At 43.8% G+C, this 20229-nt stretch overlaps 1 protein-coding gene across 2 annotated transcripts; it reads left to right on the top strand.

The window, feature by feature from the left end:
• The first annotated feature begins 391 nt into the window (after window positions 1-391).
• Window positions 392-19400, top strand: RPN2 (ribophorin II). Of its 2 annotated transcripts, XM_069871641.1 has the most exons (18): window positions 392-444; window positions 601-803; window positions 2452-2547; window positions 3174-3349; window positions 4205-4280; window positions 4664-4798; window positions 6828-7004; window positions 7241-7359; window positions 7762-7867; window positions 10101-10192; window positions 11076-11190; window positions 12017-12211; window positions 12723-12809; window positions 13375-13470; window positions 14381-14456; window positions 15333-15462; window positions 17272-17357; window positions 19363-19400. In XM_069871641.1, the coding sequence occupies exons 1-17, from the start codon at window positions 432-434 to the stop codon at window positions 17321-17323; spliced, it is 1944 nt and encodes a 647-aa protein (XP_069727742.1). In that variant the 5' UTR covers window positions 392-431; the 3' UTR covers window positions 17324-17357; window positions 19363-19400. The 2 variants fall into 2 exon arrangements, with proteins under 2 accessions (XP_069727742.1, XP_069727743.1); XM_069871642.1 differs by lacking the exon at window positions 17272-17357 and having other exon boundaries at window positions 393-444.
• Window positions 19401-20229: the final 829 nt, after the last annotated feature.

Genomic DNA, 20229 nt, shown 5'->3' with positions numbered 1-20229 from the left:
TTTTCCAACCTGGCGATTCTATGATTCTATGATCCCGTCCCCTGTCACACCGCTCGGCCCCGCAGTACGTGGCCCCTTTAAGGCGCCGCGGCGCGTGGCCTCCGCGAGCGGCTCGGCCAATCAGCACCGCCCACATCCTCGCCGGGCCCCGCCCTTCTGGCCTGTTCCACTCCCACTGCGAGGGGGGAGCCGCCACTGCCTCCTCCTCACAGGTGGCCCCTCCGCCGCCCGGCTCCCTCTCACACTCTGCCAGCTCCCGCTCGCCGCTCCTTCTCCCAGATTCTCGGCGTTCTCCGCGGGTTCCTGCGGGGCCGATGCCCCCTGCCACGCGAACGGTGCCTCCCAGCTCCCCCGCGGGGCTGACGAGGTGGTGCGGGCCGGGGCGGAAGCAGCGCGGAAGCGGCGCGGTGGCGCGAGGGGCGCGCGGCATCATGGCGGCGCCGGGTGAGGCGCGGGGCAGGAGTCACGGGAGCCGGGGGATGGCGGGGGGGGTCCGTGGGGGCCGGGCAGGGCGGTTCGTGCAGGGACGGAGCCGGGGGATGGCGGGGTGGCCGCCGGGGCGAGGCAGGGCCGCGGGGTAACCTCGTTGTCTCTCCGCAGGCCTGCGGCTGCGCCTGGCGGCGGCCTTCAACCTCCTCCTCCTCCTCGGGGGTGCCCAAGGCCTGGCCCCCAGCCACCACCTCACCCCCCAGGACCTGGCCCGGCTGAGGGCAGCACTGGAGCGGCCCTTCACCGACCTGCAGGCCGCCTTCTACTCCATCGTGGGGCTGAGCAGCCTTGGGGTGCGGGTGGCGGATGAGAAGGTGAGCGGAGGGGTTCGTGGCGGTGCTGCTGCTTCCCCAGCCCGGCCCTGGCTGTGCTGAGGGGCTGCTGGTGCAGCGCAGCAGCCAGAGATGAGGCACGATGCTTTTATCTGTTGACCTGCACTTTGACAGGACTGTGAGGAACGCCTCGAGCTTATGTACATTGTGTGCTTAGCAAATACTGCAGGGACGCGTTTCTAATTACAGTTTTTCAGGTGTGCTACTTGAATAAATTGCATCTTTCTTCTGGCAGATGGTGCCATGGGCTGTCTTGCTCTTAGTGCTTCTAAATGGTGGGTCTGGGGCTCACTTCTCCATGGCCTGTTGTGGTATTACTGTAGCCAGCAGTTTGTTTCACCGTTTTGTGAAGAATTCTGCCTGTGGCATGTTTACTTCTTTGTCCTGTTAACTAGAGGTCTCATTATTTTATTTTGGTTCCAGTGCTGAATTCGGCAAAATCGTTTGATCTTCCTATTTTTGTATGTATGTGTGCAGACTAGAAATAAAGGCTATGGAATCAGTGTGATGCTTCCTGCTCTTTCATATCTTTAAGCATTTCTTATTTAAACATTGCAGGTTGTCCTTAACAAGGACATGTGCACGTGTACGCTTACCTGCGCAGTAAACCTGAGTTAGTGCTTTCCTCATCAATTCAGCCAGCTCAGTGGTTCTAAACCGTTTGCATGTAGTTTCTCTTTGAGTGTTTTGCATCACAAACGCTTGACTGGGAGGCTTCTGGAGTTGTGGTTCGCCACATTGCACGGTTACTGGTCAGCTTGAGAATTGCTGCACTCATTTATGAGGGTTTTAATGTTTCCTAGTTTTGCCACTGATAATACAGACTTTGTTTCTGCAGGTAGACAGTGTTTGTTTATTTGTTCCTTGAGGTTTTCAACAAGAGTTTTTTTCTAGACAGCGTGTGTCTTCATGTCGTGAGGCTGACAGAAGTTAGTAAAAATAATAGCCGGACAGAACATTTGAATATGTCTCAGTATTCCTAGGTAATGGTATCGTTAAAATCCTGTTATACTTGTAAAGGCTTGTTCTCCACATACATAAACCAGCGGTATTTGAGCATAAGCAGTTAAATTCTTGGTTATTTTCTGGTTAAAAAGGACTCCTAATGATTCATGACTTAATAATAAACTGTCTGCGGATTCTGAGCAGTCACATTGCTGCCTTCATACTGTAGCTGCTTACCTGACTTTTCTTTGCGTATGTTTTGAAATTCTGTAATCTGCATCCATTAATGGTGTGTGTGATGTACAGCTGGGAAGGAAGCTCGCCCACGGAATTTCTGCTCCTCTGTTTTCTATCCTGGGAGACTTTCCCTACTAAATATACCCATGGGACTTATATTTTGATAAGTTTTATAATTATGTTCAATTTAAATTTGAATTCTGGTTGTGAAAAGCACTTATTTCTTTTAGCAGGCACCACCTTTGTTTCTGTGCAGCGCTTGGCAGAGTAGGATCTGGGGGATTCTAGGCTTTACTGCATTGGAAATATTACTGGGGATTTTGTTTGCCTTTTTCAGTATAAAAATGCAGAACAGCATACATGAAATTGTCTTAGAGTATCATGTAAATCTCCTCTCAGTGCCTTAACTTATAGCAACAGGCTTCACTTAACTTCTCTTTCTTTACAGGCTGCATGCAATTTCATCAAATCTCACGTGGACTCCAGCAGTGTCGATTCCCTCTTCTACGCTGCACAGTCCATCCGGGTCCTGTCGGGCTGTGAGGTGAGTTTGGAGCCCTGAGCTCTGACAATTGGTGTTAAAAGAAAATATTTACCTTCATCTTTTCCCTGGTTTTATTTTATGCGTAGCTTCTTCTTTTGCTTTCTTTTTGTGGATTGTACTCTCTGTTGTGTCTTGGGTAAATAAGTTATGACGTGTCTGGGAGTACTTTATATAAAGATATAAAGCAAATATTTGGCTGGAGTAATTCTGAGGGGATAATTCTGATCAGTTACTAAGAAAAGAGGAGCCAGCCAATTTTAAGAGTTCACAACAGCTGTGTCAAATAAAAGCTCTTTGGGCAAATGATAAACTTGTTGGATGTAAATTCTGTGTTGAAACACTGCAATGATACAAATCTGAATTGTGGATGAGTTATCCAAGCCCCAATTCTCACCAACACCACCGGCTGTTATGCAATGATGTGATGCCAGGTGAAAAGCAGAAGTCAGTTACTGGGATAAATCTGAATCATGGATTATCCTTACTAATTGATAGTTGACAGCAAAACTTGAGAATTTAATTAATTAAGCTAAAGGTAATGAATGATAAAGAGCTTTCCCCACAAAACTTGTTATAGCTCACCAGTCAAGTGTGTTGAATCAATTGTGTTCCCTGTGTTCTTCCAGGTTACCATTTCAAATGAGACCAGAGAGCTGCTGCTTGCAGCTGTCAGCGAGGATTCCTCAATCACTCAGATCTTCCATGCCGTTGGAGCCCTGAGTAGCTTTGGCCTTCCTTTAGCTTCTCAGGAAGCTCTTAGTGCTCTCACTGCTCGTCTTAGCAAAGAAGAAAATGTGCTGGCGTAAGTGTTTCAGATGGAAATGATTCACTCATGAATGTCATCCTTTAGACAGTTGGATTTTGGAGTAAAGAGTATTTTAACACTTAATTTTTGTAATATAGATGTAGTAGAGTAGGTAGTTTTCATTTGTATTTGTCCAATTCATTATTTTCCCCCGGGGGGAATAAGAAATACGATTTGGGGCTATTTTCTGTGTGATTTTGCAAATGAACTTGTGCATTCTCTTAGTTCAAGAATAATGGTCTATAAAGAGGGCACATCCCAAAGAAGCCTCCTGGTTTAAAAGATTCATGACAAATTTTTTACTTAACTCAGCCACAATTCTGTGTCCTTTACAGTTTCAGTGGTGTGGATGCTCCTCCTCAGTCCTGGTCTTTGTAGGTTGGGGTGCCTGTACTGTGAGATGGGAAAAATGTGCCAGTAAGCAGAAGGGATCTTGGCATTCATCACCAAAGAACTAAGTGATTTTACTGTGAAAGGAGGGATTTCCTTAAAAGCTGGGAAAGAAAAGGAACCTTTTAAAATTTGCTTTTTTGACCAAAAAAAAAGGATTCCTGGAAGCACGAGTAGCAAATCTGGGCATCTGTGCTGTGCAGGGTTCAAAGTCTGGTTTCTTCTCTGCCTTTGAATCTGTGAGTTTATCACAGCACCGATGCAGATAAAGTGGTGTAACCTACCGAATTCTACGTTTCCACTAAATCATTCTAGATTTATTGGTTGAGCTGATTGAATGCAGTAACAGCTGGTTTACACTTCATTCACAATAGGAACTGCAGCTGCTTTGATTCAAATGATGTTTTGCTTTCAAGGAAGGAAAATTATACAATTGTTTGATTTTCTTTGTTCTTATTTAAGAACCATCCAGGCTTTGGAGACGGCATCTTACTTGTCCCAGCAGGCAGATCTAAGTGGCATTGTTGAGGAGATAGAGGTAGGAACACACTACGCTCTGTAATTATTCAGGAATTTGTTAGACCTCTGTAGTAGTAAATAATGTATTAATGTGAAACACAAGATGAAAAAAAAGCAACCTGGCTAATTCCTTGTGTGCATGGTGTGGGTTGGCTTGGCTCTTTCTTTCAAGCAGATATTTCTTCTGGATTTTAACTGTTTCGTAGTGGACTGAGACAGAAAGCCTTGACTTCTAAGTACAATTAAATCCAGTAAAGGGTGAAGGTTTCTTCCCATTTCTAAATGACTATTACAAAATACTTGAGTGATCCCTTACAGATACTTTTGATTACAGGCCTGGCAGAATTAACTTCTGTGGATCTACTAGAATGCTATTTAGATTTTAATAACTCTTTCTGTCAGGATCTTGTTGCTCGCCTGGATGACTTGGGTGGAGTTTATCTGCAGTTTGAAGAAGGAATTGAGACTACTGCACTGTTTGTTGCTGCTGCGTATAAGCTGTCGGACCATGTGGGTACTGAGCCAGCAATGAAGGAGGTCTGTATCTGCCTTTACACCCCTTGCACACTGTAGTGCACAAAAAGGATCTGTTTTCCTTCTTGCCCAGTGCAAGAGGCTGGTATAACTGGGTAGAGTTTCTGCTGGAAAATATAGTGAGTATGCACCTTGAAGGGAAGGCTAAGTAACAGAATGCAGGAGGAAATTCCACCTTCCAGGTCACAGGCTGAATTTGTTTTGTTTTGTTTTTTTGCTTTTTCAAATGTACAGAAGGAAATGGCAAGTGAGGCCTCTTCTTCCTTTGTTTATTGAGAAAAGCTGTTAAAAAAACCCCTCTTGTTCCAGAGTTTGTTCTTGCATTCAGCACTTGCCTAACACTTGCCAGCATTTCAAAGTCTTTTGCCAATGTTATTTACCTGTGAGGAAATACAGGTGCCCTAGTTTGGTGTGCTCAGAAGGGGGACAACATCAGTACAGTGCACCTACAGGAATTCAGATGCAAAAACTTGTTGTCTAAAATGAAAGACTGTTGGAAATACCTTTTGAGCTTGATCAAGCTAGAAATCATTACTGCAAGGTATCTATTGGTATTTTTTTTTCCCACAGCAAGTTAATTGAGGTAGATCCACTTCTGATTGAGAATGGCAGCTCCCTAAAGCACGAGCCAAAGTGGCAGGGTTGAGACAGAAGCCAGTGTAAGACATCTGAGTTTGTTCCTGGCTCTCTTCCATGCTGCTGCCAAACAGACTAATGCAAAGTAATTTTGATGTCACGTTTGAGGTGGTGACTCTGCTACACACAATTCAAACTGTCAGAGTCCAAATGATGTTTAAAAAAAAGACCAATTAAAGAAAATTGTTTAGTGCTGTTTCAGAATTGTGCTGTCAGGAGTGCTGTTGTTGGGGCTTAAAGCTTTCTCCCATGTGAATGGTGAGGGTGCTGTCAGAATGGCACAAATCTCTCTTTCAAAATGAACATGTCTTAAAAAACAGCTCTCCCTCTTCCTTCCCTCCCCCCCAATTTAAATGAGTGTGTCGGTTGTGGGTTAAGATCTAGAACTGTGTCACTGTGTCATGCATTCCATATAAATGAAAAACGGCAGGATTTGCACTATGTGGGAGTTTCACAGATCCATCTGAATGCTTTCTCTAGTTGGGTGATGTATGTTGGTGCTCGTTAATACAGGTAGGAGAGTGAAAATTTGGGATGCAGTGGATTTCATTTAAAAGGGTTCTTTGTCTGTAAGTTACAAAATTGTATGCCTGTGGCTTTATTTGGGATTATTCCTGTTTTATCCCATAATCCTTTGCGTGGATCAAAGTACAGGTAACCAAACCTTCCTCTTTCCAGACTAGCTGGGAGTAATGGAAGAATCTGAATAATATGGCATACCTTGTGGAGTGTGGTGCAAACACACTAACTTCAGAAAGTCAGACTGCAAAACCAGCTGGGGGATGCAGTCCCAGTCCTGCTTAGGAGAGCACAACTTAGCATTTGCACATCCCAGAGCCAAAGCTGGCTCTGTGCTCCTGGTGGTACTGCTTTAAAGCTAATCCTCTTAGCTTGAGGACACTGCTGAGCCTAAGGGGATAAGCCTGCATGGGCCTAGACTGGCTCCTTCCAGAGCCATTAGGATGCTTTGCAGCACCTCTTTGTGGCCTTCTCAGCTTGGCAGATAGCCAGGACATCTAGCCTAGTCCTTCTCCACCGTATGCCTACGGCTGCTGGAGCCAAACTGTCCTTTGCAGCTGCATGCAGTCTGGATAGCTGAGCTGATGGCATCTTGCATTCTGAAACGTAGTTTAAAGAGGTAGATCCAAATTCTGGGTTTGCAAATTGTCAGCACAAACTAAGCAATTGTGGTGGGAACTTCCCAGCCAAGAACAAGAATGCTAATGGGACATTCAAAAGTAGCTAATTTGGGGTAACCTCATAACTCGAGGTTTTTTTAAAGCAGAATTAAACTAGTCTATGAATGATGTTATTATTAATAGCACTGTACTTGACGAGTTAGCAGTGTTGTGGTAAACTGCTGGTGCTTACATGTGATTTGCTTTTCCTCTTTCAGGATCAAATTATCCAGTTGATGAATGCAATTTTTAGCAAGAAAAACTTTGAAACACTCTCAGAGGCCTTCAGTGTCGCTTGTGCAGCGGGTTCTTTATCTCAGAACCGCTACCACCTGCCTGTTATTATTGTCCCCAATGGGCCAGCAGCTGTGTCTCACCATCAGCCTGTGCTCAGGGTAAGTCCTTAGCCCCAAATCTTAACTTGGGTTTTCGCTTAGTCTTTAATCCTGCGGGTCTGGGCTGGCTGACTGTAAGGTGATATCTCTCATTTTTAGCACCAGGACTCAAGTTCCAGTAGATCTGGGGTTTTAGTGCTTTTATGAAAAGCTTCTTAGGAACCTCTGCTTATCCAGGGCTTACCAGACGCTGCTTTGAGAAGGCACTCACAGAAATTCTTGTTTTCCGTTTGTAGCTACAAGTGACTGATGTCATGTCCCAGCCACTGACTCAAGCTTCTGTAAAGCTTGACTATGCCAAGTCTGCATCTAGCAAAGCTACTGTCCTTCAACAGACAGCATTTGCGCTGTCAGGGTAAGAGTATAATCTTACTTTTACCATTGATAAGGCAAACGGGTGTTACTGAAACAGTGTTGAGCTTATTTTCCTTACGTGCTCTTCCACCAGAGAAACGATTGTATGATGGAAAACTCAAAATGCTGTAGTTGTAATGGCTGACTGAGTGTGTTCAGTAGTGATGGTGAATTTCTGCTGCTTTTTGCTTGTATTGGGAGCAGGGAATTGCAATGTTCTTCTGACTTCGGGGCTCTTTGAAGAATTCTTTCCCTGCTGTGCTTAGCCATGTTAGGTTAATGCTTCATTTGTCTGTTTGCCTGCTTCATCTAGCATATCTGGAGACTTTAGGGTAGCAAGATGATACCTGTTTGCAGTCTGCTGTCCTAAAGGATGCGCCTTGCCTTTTTTTTTTTTAAACAGAGATGTTTTTGAGCTGAACTTCATGAATGTGAAACCTGCCAGTGGATATTATGATTTCTCCATCAGCGTTGATGGAGATAAGCGATTTATTGCAAACAAAATTGAGGTGAGTACAGTTTTTGATGGCATTTTAATTCTGTGCCTTTTCACTGAGATGGCTTTTTATTACTGTCTCTTAAAGATATTGCAATTGTATGGCATTTTTATCACATGTTTTTCTGTAATGCCTTGGATTTCAACTCCGGATCATGACCACTAACCAGATTAATACATGATCAAAGGAGATTTGTGTAAATCTCAAAAGTGACTTATCACTTAGGTGCTGATCTGGCAGCATATGACCAAAGGCTAACAGTGGAAGAGTTTATATAGCAGCCCAAAGTAGCTATGTAAGAATGATTACTAAGAATATTAGTTCTTCAGAGCATTCAGCGTTCGAGTCTGTAAATCTCAGACCTGGCTAGCAGTTGCTTGATGATTGCCTGTTGTATGAAAGCTAAGTGTTTGTCGTGTGTTAGTATGAGCTCTAGAGCCCTAGGAAGGAGTCAAGAGCGTTCTCCAGTGATGCCTATTCCCAGGGGTTTTGCCCTTATTCATAGAATCACCAGGTTGGAAAAGACCTCTTGGGTCATCAACTCCAACCATTCCTATCTGCCTCTAAACAGTGTCCCTGAGCACCTCGCCTGTTTAAGGAAAAGATGAGCTTTAAAAGTCTTCCAACATAGTCAGCTTGGAGTGGAGGAAGACGCTTATTTACAACTGCTGACCTTCACTCTGTGTAGCAAATTGATGTTGCCGTTGTAGTAGTAATGGCACTTAGGAGTGTCAAAAGGGGACTGATTGGTCCTGCTTAAGCTGGCTGCTGGCACACAGCAGTATGGGTGGGAATGCATTAACACTGGGGTGGCTTTGTGTGAGCTGCTTCTAATAAGACACATTGTTATGGGGGAGGACTGCTGGGGGAACCGCTTTTTTTTTTCTTTACTGTTATTAGCATTAATTGTCCTTAATGCACCATCGTTTTGACAGTAATGAGCTAAACCAGTGGGTTATTACTCCAGGCAGAGACTACATTTCCTGGCATTAAAATATTTGAGAGGTGTTTGTGTACTGTTCAGCTGGAGGGTCTGTGTGCAGCAGCTCTGAGTTACCTTCACCTAACTTTTTAAAATTAATATCTCATTGCTCCATCTTTCTTTGCTCCTATCTTGGAACAAATTAAGGTTTTACTAAAGTTAGCCTGAATAGTATACATGTTAATGGATCGTTTTTCAGGGTTAACCTCTATTTTAAATTACACTTTTTATTGTAAATGAACTGCCAAGATTGTTGCATTTGAAGTATGACCTGAATAGTTTGATTTATGGTTTTGCATAATTTTCCCACTGGTTCCCTGTGATTTATTTTTCAGGGCGAGGGTGTGGGGCGGGTTCACATGAGCAAACCTGTAATAACAAACTGTAGTATATAATGAAAAATATCTTGGCAATGAAACTTTATTTCTCCAGGCGAGCATTTGTAAGCTCTGAGAAGAAATGTGCTAATTAAAAACTACAGACTGCAGTAACTGCTTATGTTTGAGAGAAGGACTGAAATCAGTCAAAGCCGCCAAGATTCAGTTCCTAGATAGTCTGTGGTTTGGGCTGGGGAGAGGGCAGGAAGTCATTTCTCTGCTCTGGGTTTATACAGCGCAGCACAAAGGAGAATGATAAATGGTAGGGCCTTGTTGGCTGCCCTGCTCTAGGTGATAAATGCTGCGACTCCGAAGGAAGGCTTGCTGAACAAAGTGCAGGTCTGCAGGAATCCTTTGGGTTTTGCCTGATGGTAATAAAATCAGCAGAAACCTGTTAGGCGTTGGGAGCCGACCAGGCACAGCTGGTTGCTGTCTGGATACCTCCTCCCCTCTCGCATTGCTATCCAGTAAGCAGAAGTACATGTGTACATGCAGCTTTAAGTTGTATCACATATGATATAATCTTTAATAGCTAGTTTCTGCTAGTTTAAAAGGAAAACTAGTTGGATCTGGATAGTTGGACTGTTTCACTAAAAACAGTTCTACAACGGGTAGCTAACTCTGATGTGACTGAGGAGCTGATGTCTTCAGAGCTGGCTGATGTGCAGTGGACGAAGGGAGTTGGTATGGGTTAGTGACTTAAGCAGGAGCTTTGCCAGAAGATATTGTAATTGTAGGTCCTTCTGCTCAGGTTCAGTTCTGGTTCTAGCTTAGTGATGACCCTCTCTGGGGAAGGGGACAGAAGAGCTGAAGTTTCTGCAGTGAACTTGACATAATTAATATACGTGGAGTGCTCTGAGTAATTTTCTGTTGTGTTTTGTTGCAGCTAAAAGTGAAAGTTTCCACAGAAGTTGGGATTACTAATGTAGATCTTTCTACTGTGGATAAAGATCAGAGCATTGCACCAAAAACAACCAGGTAAAACAGCTCAATGTGTCTGATTGTTCAAGGGGCAACTCTGGCTCTAGACTGGAGGTCATCTGAACTTTACCAAGCTCAGCTAAACAAAAGGGATCTTGCGTTGGAATAACCACAGAGTTATAGTTGTGCTGTTTCTCTTGAACCTGTGAGTTCATTGGGAGGATACTGATTATTTTTATAGGTGTTTCCTTAATGCTGAAATAAGTACTTACAGAAGTTGGGCAGCCAGAGTCTTCTGTTCCTTTTTTGGCATCTCAGCGTTGTGAAAGCAATATATGGGAATTGCATTCATATTTCTGGTATTCTTGGACTTCACTAGAGATGCTCTCAAGCAACACATACATTGTGCTTAGGGGGATATGGCTGTACCATTGCTAGGTGTACTTGAACTTCACGCGGTTGTTTTTTCTAACTGACATCAGTTAAAATGTAAGGCATGGAAGGTAATTCAGGTTGCACAAATACTCTAGGGCCACTCTGCATGTGTTCATGCAACCTTCCTGTGCTGAAGTTTGAGTGTCTCTTTTCTGTTCTGCTGTCATCACACCTGTGGTCGTAGCATAGCCTTGGCTAAAAGGAAAAGTGGGGTGTGGGGTTGGCAAAACCTTCCTCTGCTCTTCATTTGAACTGTACACCAAACAACTATTTTATTTGAAAATGAGCAAGGTATGTAGCTCAAAAATCCTGCTAAATTCAATTAATTTATTTTCACTATATTTATGGTGGAGAGAAAAACATGTTAGTTCACTTGACTTTTTGATCAAATAGTTCACCTGTTTGACTGCAGTACTGCTAGGCAGGCTTGCATGCCTCGATTTCTTTGAACGCTAGGCCTTGTCTTGAAAGATCACTTCAGTTCTGGTTGTTTTTTTCCTCCTAGGGTTGCCTACCCATCCAAAGCCAAGGGCTCGTTCACTGCCGACAGCCATCAGAATTTTGCTTTATCCTTCCAGCTGATAGATGTGAACAGTGGAGCTGAACTCATCCCGCATCAGGTTAGGACAAATTTCTGTCATTACTGAGTCACAGAGGTGTTCCATGTTGAAGCATCCAAGGTGACAGTTGCTCTTGAAAAGATTTGATAAGTTTTTGAGAACCCTTGTGTTTCTGACGTGGACTGTGAAAGATCACTGGTCATGGTAGATGGGAAGTGGATTCAGGTAATTTGTTTTAGCAGTATGTTAAGCGAAGCCTCTTCTGGCACTGGTACTGTGTCTTATTTAACTTAGTAAAATGAGAGCAAGTAGCCTGAGCTGTAAACGCACGCTTCTGACTTTTTTTTTAATATAGATTATTTGCTGAAAAAGTCCTTGTATCTATACTTCCTTTTCCTATATAAAAGAGCTGTAGCACCTCTGCTGTGAGGACAGGCAGAGAAAGTTGGGGCTGTTCAGCCTGGAGAAGAGAAGGCTGCGGGAAGACCTTATAACAGTCTCCCAGTTGCTGAGGAGGGCCTACAGAAAAGCTAGGGAGGGACTTTTTACAAGGGCAGGTAATGATAGGATGAGGGGGAATGGTTTTAAATTGGAGGGGGGAAGATTTAGATTAGGCATTAGGAAGAAATTCTTCATGATGAGGGTAGTGAGGCAATGGCGCAGGTTGTCCAGGGAGGTCATGGATGCCCCTTCCCTGGAAGTGTTCAAGGCCAGGTTGGATGGGACCATGAACAGTCTGGTCCGGTGGGAGGTGTCCATGCCCATGGCAGGGGCTGGAAATGGATGGACTTAAGGTCTCTTCCAATCCAAACCATTCTATGATCCTATAAAATAGGAAAAAAGCCCTATGAGATAGTCCAAAAAAAGTTGCAATCTTTCTTTTCAGACTTTTGTCCGACTTCACAACCAAAAGACTGGCCAGGAGGTAGTGTTTGTTGCAGAACCAGACAGCAAGAACGTGTACAAGTTTGAACTGGATACCTCTGAAAGAAAGACTGAGTTTGACTCTGCCTCTGGTACCTACACTCTCTACTTGATAATTGGAGATGCCACTCTGGAGAATCCAATCCTGTGGAATGTGGTATGTAGCTGGAAGTGTGGTGATGTGGCTTTGAGACTATGGGCAGTCTAACAGGAGAGCTAAGAGGAAAATAGCTTAAATGTCTTTGTAGTGAGGCAGATTCCTTTTGGCCATTTATGGATTCTGAGGTTTATTGTACGTTTTAAACTTTTAAGTAAGCATCAAAGAAAGACTGAAGTGAACATTGATTTCATCACGTGGTAGAACATAAACTTCAGAATGTTTATGCGTTTGACTGTAGTTTCACAGCAAACACTTTGCGGTATAGCCTTTCTGTGCTTGCTGTGCTGGAAATACATCCAGTTCTTGGTGATGGGTGAATTGCATTCCTGCCTCTGCTTAAGATAAATTGCTGCTTAAAAAATCTGGTGGCTTTTTCTTAGTTTCCTGTAAAAATCATGTCAGTCGTAGGTGGACAAATAAGGAAAGGGGACAAAGTAATGGAATAGGTTTTATAAAACTTATAATAGACTAAGATGAAACTTCATGAAGCTGCGTGATTTCCTTTCAGGCTGATGTTGTGGTCAAATTCCCAGAAGAGGATGCGCCATCCACAGTCCAGTCCAAGAACCTCTTTGTTCCCAAACCAGAAATCCAGGTACAGTCAAAACAGAAAGATACGTGGAGATGGAAGGCTAGTCCTACTAGGATTATTTGTTCTTATTGTTATATATTTTTGAAAAGTCATCTCTTATTAAAAAAAAAAAATACTGTGTAAGTAATGTAATTAGAGAAATATCAGAGTTACTGCCTAACGGAAAGAAATCTATTGCAGTCCTCTGGATTAAGTATAAATAAGCTGTGTGTCCTACCTGTGAGAGAGCAGCTGGTGTCACTGAGAATATTCAGATGTAAATTTGACTAGGTGAGTGCCACAGAAAGCTCTCTGCTTCTGAAGATGGCTTCATTCCAGCCATCTGTGCTGATGACAAGCTAACAAGTGTGTCTGTGAGCACAAGGAAAAGTTAACTGTGCAAGAAATCAAATGTGCAGAGACTAGAATAGACACTTCCTTAAAGAGTCAGTCTTTGCCTTAAGAGGGATGCTTATCATCCAGAGGAATGTCTGGGAAGAGCACCAGGGCTGCAGCTGGTCCTCTGGGGAGCTGAGAAGTTGTTCTGTTGGAATACTCCTCCTTAGGAGCTGGTTTTGTTTGTTTGCAGCACCTCTTCAGGGAACCTGAGAAGAGGCCTCCCACTGTGGTATCTAACACTTTCACAGCGTTGGTGCTCTCCCCTCTGCTTCTGCTGCTCATTCTGGTGAGTCAAGTGGGCCATGAAAAAAAGCAACCTTTTCCCTTCTAGTCTAAAGTCACTTAGGTTGTGTTAAAACTCTTGGTTAATCATGACTAGCACAGCAGTGCTGCACTCACAGCCAACAAACGTCAGTGTGGAGCATTGGTCTGGTTTTGCCTTTTCCCTAAACTGTTTTTTTTTGAGCTTATAGTCAAAACAGAAAAATGCTGCTGCCAAGTACAAGTAGGTGGGGTGAGTTGCTTCAGTGTGCTTGTGCTAGGATGTTGAATAACAGTGGGCAGATTAAGTTATAACTAACATTACACTTCCACAGGGGAAAAAACAGTAGTTCTGCCTCGCACTTAACATATCCGTCACAAAATCTGTGTTACTTACTCTTATCAGACTGATTTGCATTCATGGACATAATTGGTATTTGTGTGTCTGTAGTTGAAAAACCTACTGCTGCTCACTATTGTCAGACCAGTGTTCTGAACTTAATGCAATATAAAGTCTCATCTAGTCAAGTTAAATTACTCCTTATTTGGATGATGAAATGATTCCTTACTTGCTCAGCAGCAATTTCCCACTAGCTTATCTCACTGAAAGCCGGCATTCAGTTAGTGATGCCCACTGGTCTCTGGAGTTCACGTTTGTATTGGTGAGGTTTCAGGGTCGGGTTGGATGGGACTGAGCAACCTGATCTAGTTCAAGATGTCCCTGCTCACTGCAGGGAGGTTGGACAAGATGACCTTCATGGTCACTTCCAGTCCAAACCATTCTGTGATTCTATGACACTATGAAAAATATCATTGCTGCTGCTCCTGTTTTCTATCCTTCATGCTTTACTCTTTTATACTGATACAGAGGCTTAAAATAAAAGTTTGTGTTTATAAGGCTGTTGTAACTCATATTTTGTTTCTATTCCTTTTAGTGGATAAAGATCGGAGCCAACATCTCCAACTTCAGCTTTGCTCCCAGCACCCTTGTTTTTCACATGGGTCATGCTGGTAAGTCTCAGAGGCTTTCTACTTTGACCTTCTCACCTGAGTTACAGATGAGAGCCCCAGTGCTTAATGGGCTTGTGGTCTATTAACTATAATGACATAATAGCATAACATTTGTTCTCTTGTTTTCATCTGCCTTCCTGCTTTTCGTGATTGTTAATATGGTGATAAACCTGTTTTGGCCATCAGGTTATAACAGCGGTCATTATCCGGGCTCCTCTCGCACACCATTTATCTGTACTTAGTAGAACTTGTTTCCTGAGGTCACACTTTCTTTATTGCATGCGTATCCTTTTGCAAGCAGGGAGTTTTGCTGGGGATAGAAACCTATGGGACTGCAGTCTACATCTGTTCTTTAAAGCTCTTCCTGTGAAAGCTGCTCTTGTTCTTCAGCCGGACCGATTTTTTCCATCAATCTTATTGTGCCCTTGGTTGCACAGTTATTTACTGTCTTGGTAGAATTTTGAAAACCTATCAGGCTGGGAGAACATTGGATCTGCTGTTTCCCAAGTGACTGTGTGTTGCTTAATCCAAGCCAGTTTCCTTGAAAGCTTTATAAAGCTGTAAGCTCCTACAAATGTGCAAAGGTTAATATCCGCTATTGAAATCCAAAGTTTAATAGCCTTTAACGTCTACAATATGTCCATAATTCTGCCGCAAGAGGGTGGGTTGCAAGCCAGCCAGGTCACATTTTTCAACGTTATGGAGACCTTAGACACCTTCTTCCCCTGGCAATAACATGTAGCCTTTCAATCTGCCACTTCAGAGACTAGATGGAAACTGAATGCTTAGGCCTGGCAGTAGAGTTGTTCTGAGGATAATGAATTGTTCATCTTTGAAATGCAGTTTCGGCCATGGGCTCTGTCTTTTTTTTCGCAGCGATGTTGGGACTCATGTACGTCTACTGGACTCAGCTCAACATGTTCCAGACTCTGAAGTACTTGGCCATTTTGGGTGGCGTCACATTCCTAGCAGGCAACAGGATGCTGGCTCAGAAAGCAGTTAAACGGTAAGCCAGGGGCGGATGCGTTGGTGGGAGCTGCTTTTGAAATCAGTGGGGAGGAGACTACGTTGATGCTGTTGTGTGTCAGTAACTGATATAGTGATGAGTGCGGCTTTTGGATCTTGTGTGTGGGAATGGGCTGCTCGGTCCCACTTCTGTGCCTGCTTTCAGAGTAAGGGCTGGAACTGCCCAGGGCGATGTCGGACGGCCACTGAGATACAGCTGACTGTTCTTTCAGAGAGAATGGTCTGCGTGGCCACTTACTGAAGCCATCAGGCACATGGAGAAAGGGTGGTAGTAGGCGCATTTTGTTATGGGAAAACCCGCGTTAGGCAAGACTCCTTTACTTACAAATTTGTTTTACTACATGATATATCAAGCTCCTAGAATGTGGTTTGATAATGAAAGTCAGTATAAATGCCAAAGAGGTCCAGCTCTTAGGAGGAAGAAGGTAAAGTGGGTGTCTTACTGCCATTTTCCCCTACTTAATAAGAGATTACAGAGAAAAGGTGCCTGTCAGAGGTGTGCAGCAAGACGAAGGGCAAAACACACAAGCAAAACCAGGGAAAATTCTGGTAGATGTTAGAAGTACAGCATTTATTTCTGTACTGACATTGGGTTGATGCTTTGCATTTCTGCCACGCAGTGTCTCCTGAGTGTGCCATGGCTCGGCAGCCTGCAGGCAGTTTGACCCAAGCTTTAAATATAGAGCATTAATTAGAGGTCATACAGTTCCCTCTCCTTCACTTCTGCCACATGGGGTTGGGTTTCCATATGAAACTTAAGTTTTAGCCCTTTTGTAGTAAGGTAGAGCTAGACTTTGAAGATGATTTTATTGACCTGCTTTACTGTCAAACCTGTGCTTTTCTTACTTTCCCCTTTCTGAGTCGCTAGGAGTTGTTTATCCTTACATACCTGTTTGCTTAGGTATCCCTGGGTTCCCACTTCTATTACACTGTACTAAAACCAGGACAAGAACAGTAAAAAAAAAAAAAACCAACCCAAACCACAATAATATATTTTTCAGGGGTTCTGCATTGATTTGTTGTCTTTAAAACATCTCTACTTGCACAGCTATAGCAGGGAGGACGATTATTGTAATCAGCCTTTTCCATATCATCCTCCAAGCTTTCTCAGCCTTGCTCCCTTGGATGTGCAGCCCTCTCCACTGTGGCACTTCCTCTTGTTAGCAAAATCCTACTGCGATTTTGTTGCCAGTGGGGGTATGTTATGTCATTTAATAATGTTTCCTTTTAAATTTAGAGAGTAATGATAAAATCATTATTAATTACAAATCGCCTAGGATATAAATTTGGGGGAAAAATACAATGAAGCTTACTTCTAAATGTCTTCGCTTAACCGGGGCTTCTGTTAGCACATAAATGCAAGTGGTTGGTTCCTAATTCAAAACCCTGCAGGGGGTTTCTGTATGCTTTTTCACTCTAAATGACATGAAGCTGTGACTACAATGGCAAAATTGAAAGTAAAACTTCTACCTTAGGCTAAAGTTAAACCCTTTGTACATGATTTTAAAGTTCAAAAAGACATCTTTTTGTTAACGTGCTGCTAGCCTGTCTCAGATGTTGAAGTGCAGTGATAATTAACTAGATTGCACTTTGAAGCAGAGCTGCTCTTCCACTATGGAGACCACTGGCAGGTGTGGGAAAGGGACTGCATAAACCATCTTTTTACAGAAGCTACCAGAAGGCCTGGTTTTGCTTTTTGCATTTCTGTCACTGGCTCTGGTTCCTGGAGCAGGGCTGCCTTCCTTCTTCCTATCTTCTCTCAACCTTTCTTCCTCTCTCCTTTTGGCAGGATCGCTGCAGAGCAGAGCAGTAGGTTGGCAAAGTATAGAACGCTGCGGTAAAAGGGGGTGTTACTAGTGACCAGCTCTTCTAGAAGTAAGGGCCTTTTTGGAATTTGCCTTTCCTAGGCATGCTGCCTGCTTCATTTCACTTCCTCACTTGCTCCTTGTACAGAAAGATACCTGAGCTGAAGCTGCTTCCTTCCAGCATTGCTTACTGGGCTTTAAATCAGTCCTTGAGTGTCCTTGGCTGGTTTGCATATTAGCAGTATGTGTCCTCTGAGACAAAATTGCTTTTGTGTGATTTCCTTGATCATCTGAAGGCTGTATGGTAATGTGTGCATATGTGAATATTCTGTCTTGGGCACCAAGCAGCTCTCAGGTGATGAAATAAACCAAATTTAAAAAGTATTGTTCTGTAAATAAATTATTAGCAATGTTGGCTGGAAAAGAACATTATGAAAATGGCTGATACCTGGGCTGTTCCTCCTGTGCTGTTGGTACTTCCTCTCCCCATCCACATTATTCGAATTATTCAGCTGCCAGGCACTCTGACTGCCAAAATGTATCCTTGCTTGGAGTGTTCATAGCTCCAGGTCAGCACCACCTCATTCAGCTGAAAGCACAACCTAATCCAGGATTCGCTCTCCTATTCGACTGAGCTGGTCACGATGGCTCAGTCAGCCCCCTTCGTTCAATGTAATTGGCAGATGGGTCTCCGTTACCTTTTATCACTGCAAAGCCCTTGGTTTTCTTTCCTTCTGAACAGGTAAGGCCCCAGTTTGCTACATCCACAGTGGTGTAGGAGGCAGGACTACCTGCCGTTCTGCATGCTGCCTGGTTCTGAATGTGTGTGTGGCTTCGTTTCTTGTTCAGTGCACTGTTTTATTTTGGGGAAGGGAAAGAGTATCTGGGACAAGTCCTGTGATGAGGCTGAAATCACTGTGCAGCGTGCTGGCTTGGTATATCTCAGGAGCGTCTGCTTCCTCTCCTCTCGTGTTCATAGTGCCCCCAGCATGCACACAAAATGCGCTGAACAGAGCTCAGGTTTGTGGCGCAAAACAAAACCAGCTTGGGTGGCTGAGTTGCAGAAACGATGAGCTGTGGTATGAGCTGCTGTCTGAAGATCAGATTGTAGGCTCATGGAAATCATCTCTGGAGAATCTGGCATCACGTCCTATAAAAAGCACTCTGTTACCTTCTCTCCCTGGAGCATTTTGAGGTGTTTGAGCACAGAACAACCTCTGACAAGTAACTGGAGATGCCTGTCGCTTGTTCTCATGGATGAATGCTGGCTGCACCCTGGCCATGTTTGCTGGAGCTGTTCTGGTCCCTGGACGCTTCTTTTTACCACAGCTTTGGGCCAGTGGTTGTCAGGCTTCCTGGTGGCCTGTTACCAAATGAGTGTGTTCTCAACAGCTTGCACGTTTTCTGTTTCTCAGCCTGATATTTTAACTCCTTAATGCCCCATGGGCTGTGAGTAATCCTGGAAGATCTTGCAAATAACTTCTTATCCACAAGCCGTAAGTTAGGCTGTGCTGCCATGTGCAGTCAGAAGCATTTTTCCTTATAGCTGGGTTTTCCAGATGTGTCAGTTGAAGCTGGTAACAACTCAGTCTTCAGGGTTGGACTGTCAAGTGCTCAGCATCCATAGCTAGGCCAGTGTCTGGCATTGGAAGGGAAAAGAACCCCAAAAAGATGAGTCTGCTGTGCCCACATTATAGCTTACTTCATCCTGGAGACACGAAGAACTTTTCTTTGTGTTTGAATGGACAAACTGATTCCAAGTGGATGGATTTGCCGTGTTTAAAGGAGAAGAGCAGTTAAGGTATCTGCAAGCTTTGCATTCAGCTCTGCTTTTTTATTCAGTTCCATAATCTACAAGGCTCATTTGTCCTTTTTGCACCAGAAATTAACCCTCATTTTATCTGACCATTTCCATCCTCCTTGAATTCAGTTCTCTGTTCCATTGCAGTACTGCTTTTACCACTCTTAAGCTTGCTTTGAGAGAGAATTGAGGGGACTGGGGATGCTTTTACTGTTCAAGGAGCGCTTTGTTGCCTGGAAGAGTTATTTTTTTTTTTAATTTTTTTTCTTTCCAGGACACACTAGTACCAGAAGAATAGAAGAATGGAAGAAATGGGGGAAAACAAAGTAAATGCCTTCAGAATAGAAGTGAATAAATAACTGAAAGACCTGAAGAAGGAAAGCAGAAGCAGACTTTTTTTTTTTTTAATATTGAGTCAAAAGGGTACCAGTTATACTTTTCTAAAAATCCTGATTTTCATCATTGTGTTCATGCTACCTGAAGTGTTTTCATATGAATCCAGAAAATCCTTTCTTCCCTCGATTCTTCCCCTGTTCTTTCCCAGGACATTTGAATTTCCTTTAGAAAAGAGGAGAAAGAAAATACAGTTCTGCCTTCCCCCAGGTGTCCTCTCCTCTTCATAAACAATTTGTGAATAAAGAGGAAAGAATGGTCCTGAATTTGGTTTTTTGGCTGTGCTTGGAAGCTGGGCTCACATGAGAATGAAAAGAGCTTTTTATTTTGGGTCATTACTGAGTGAAGCTTCCTGTTCTTTCATGTCCTTTCCCAGAGGGAGCTTTTTCTTGCAGGGTAGGGGGCTGGGGGGCATTTCCCACTCCTGCCTGTCCCTTGTGTGATGCTGTGGTTTGCATTTCTCCTCTAACGACTGCTCTCTCTGACTTCAGGACCGGCGCCAGGCTGGGCTGTGCTGAGCTGCCGTGGGCTCTCAGTGGGAGCCAGCGTCGGGGCTGCCTGGCCTGGCTGCATCTGATCCTGGCAGGTTCGGTGGGTCCCTCGAGTAAGCTCACTTTTTTCCAGCCTCTGAAAGTAACTTTTGCACTCCAAATAGACGTTTGCTTGAGGTTATGGCCTCTGTTCTATGAAACTGAATGCCAGGAGTCTGCTGGTTGCCATGTGGCCATCTTTGAGTCATTTGAGCGCA

Source organism: Phaenicophaeus curvirostris, chromosome 18 (assembly GCF_032191515.1).
Source record: "Phaenicophaeus curvirostris isolate KB17595 chromosome 18, BPBGC_Pcur_1.0, whole genome shotgun sequence".
NCBI lineage: Eukaryota > Metazoa > Chordata > Aves > Cuculiformes > Cuculidae > Phaenicophaeus > Phaenicophaeus curvirostris.
Note: the sequence above shows the minus strand (reverse complement) of the source record. Positions and strands in the feature narration are given on the sequence as shown.

Coding starts and splice junctions, on each gene's coding strand:
- RPN2 (XM_069871641.1), top strand. Junction 4,799..6,827: donor CTGAGCCAGCAATGAAGGAG/GTCTGTATCTGC, acceptor TTCCTCTTTCAG/GATCAAATTATCCAGTTGAT. Junction 7,868..10,100: donor TTATTGCAAACAAAATTGAG/GTGAGTACAGTT, acceptor GTTTTGTTGCAG/CTAAAAGTGAAAGTTTCCAC.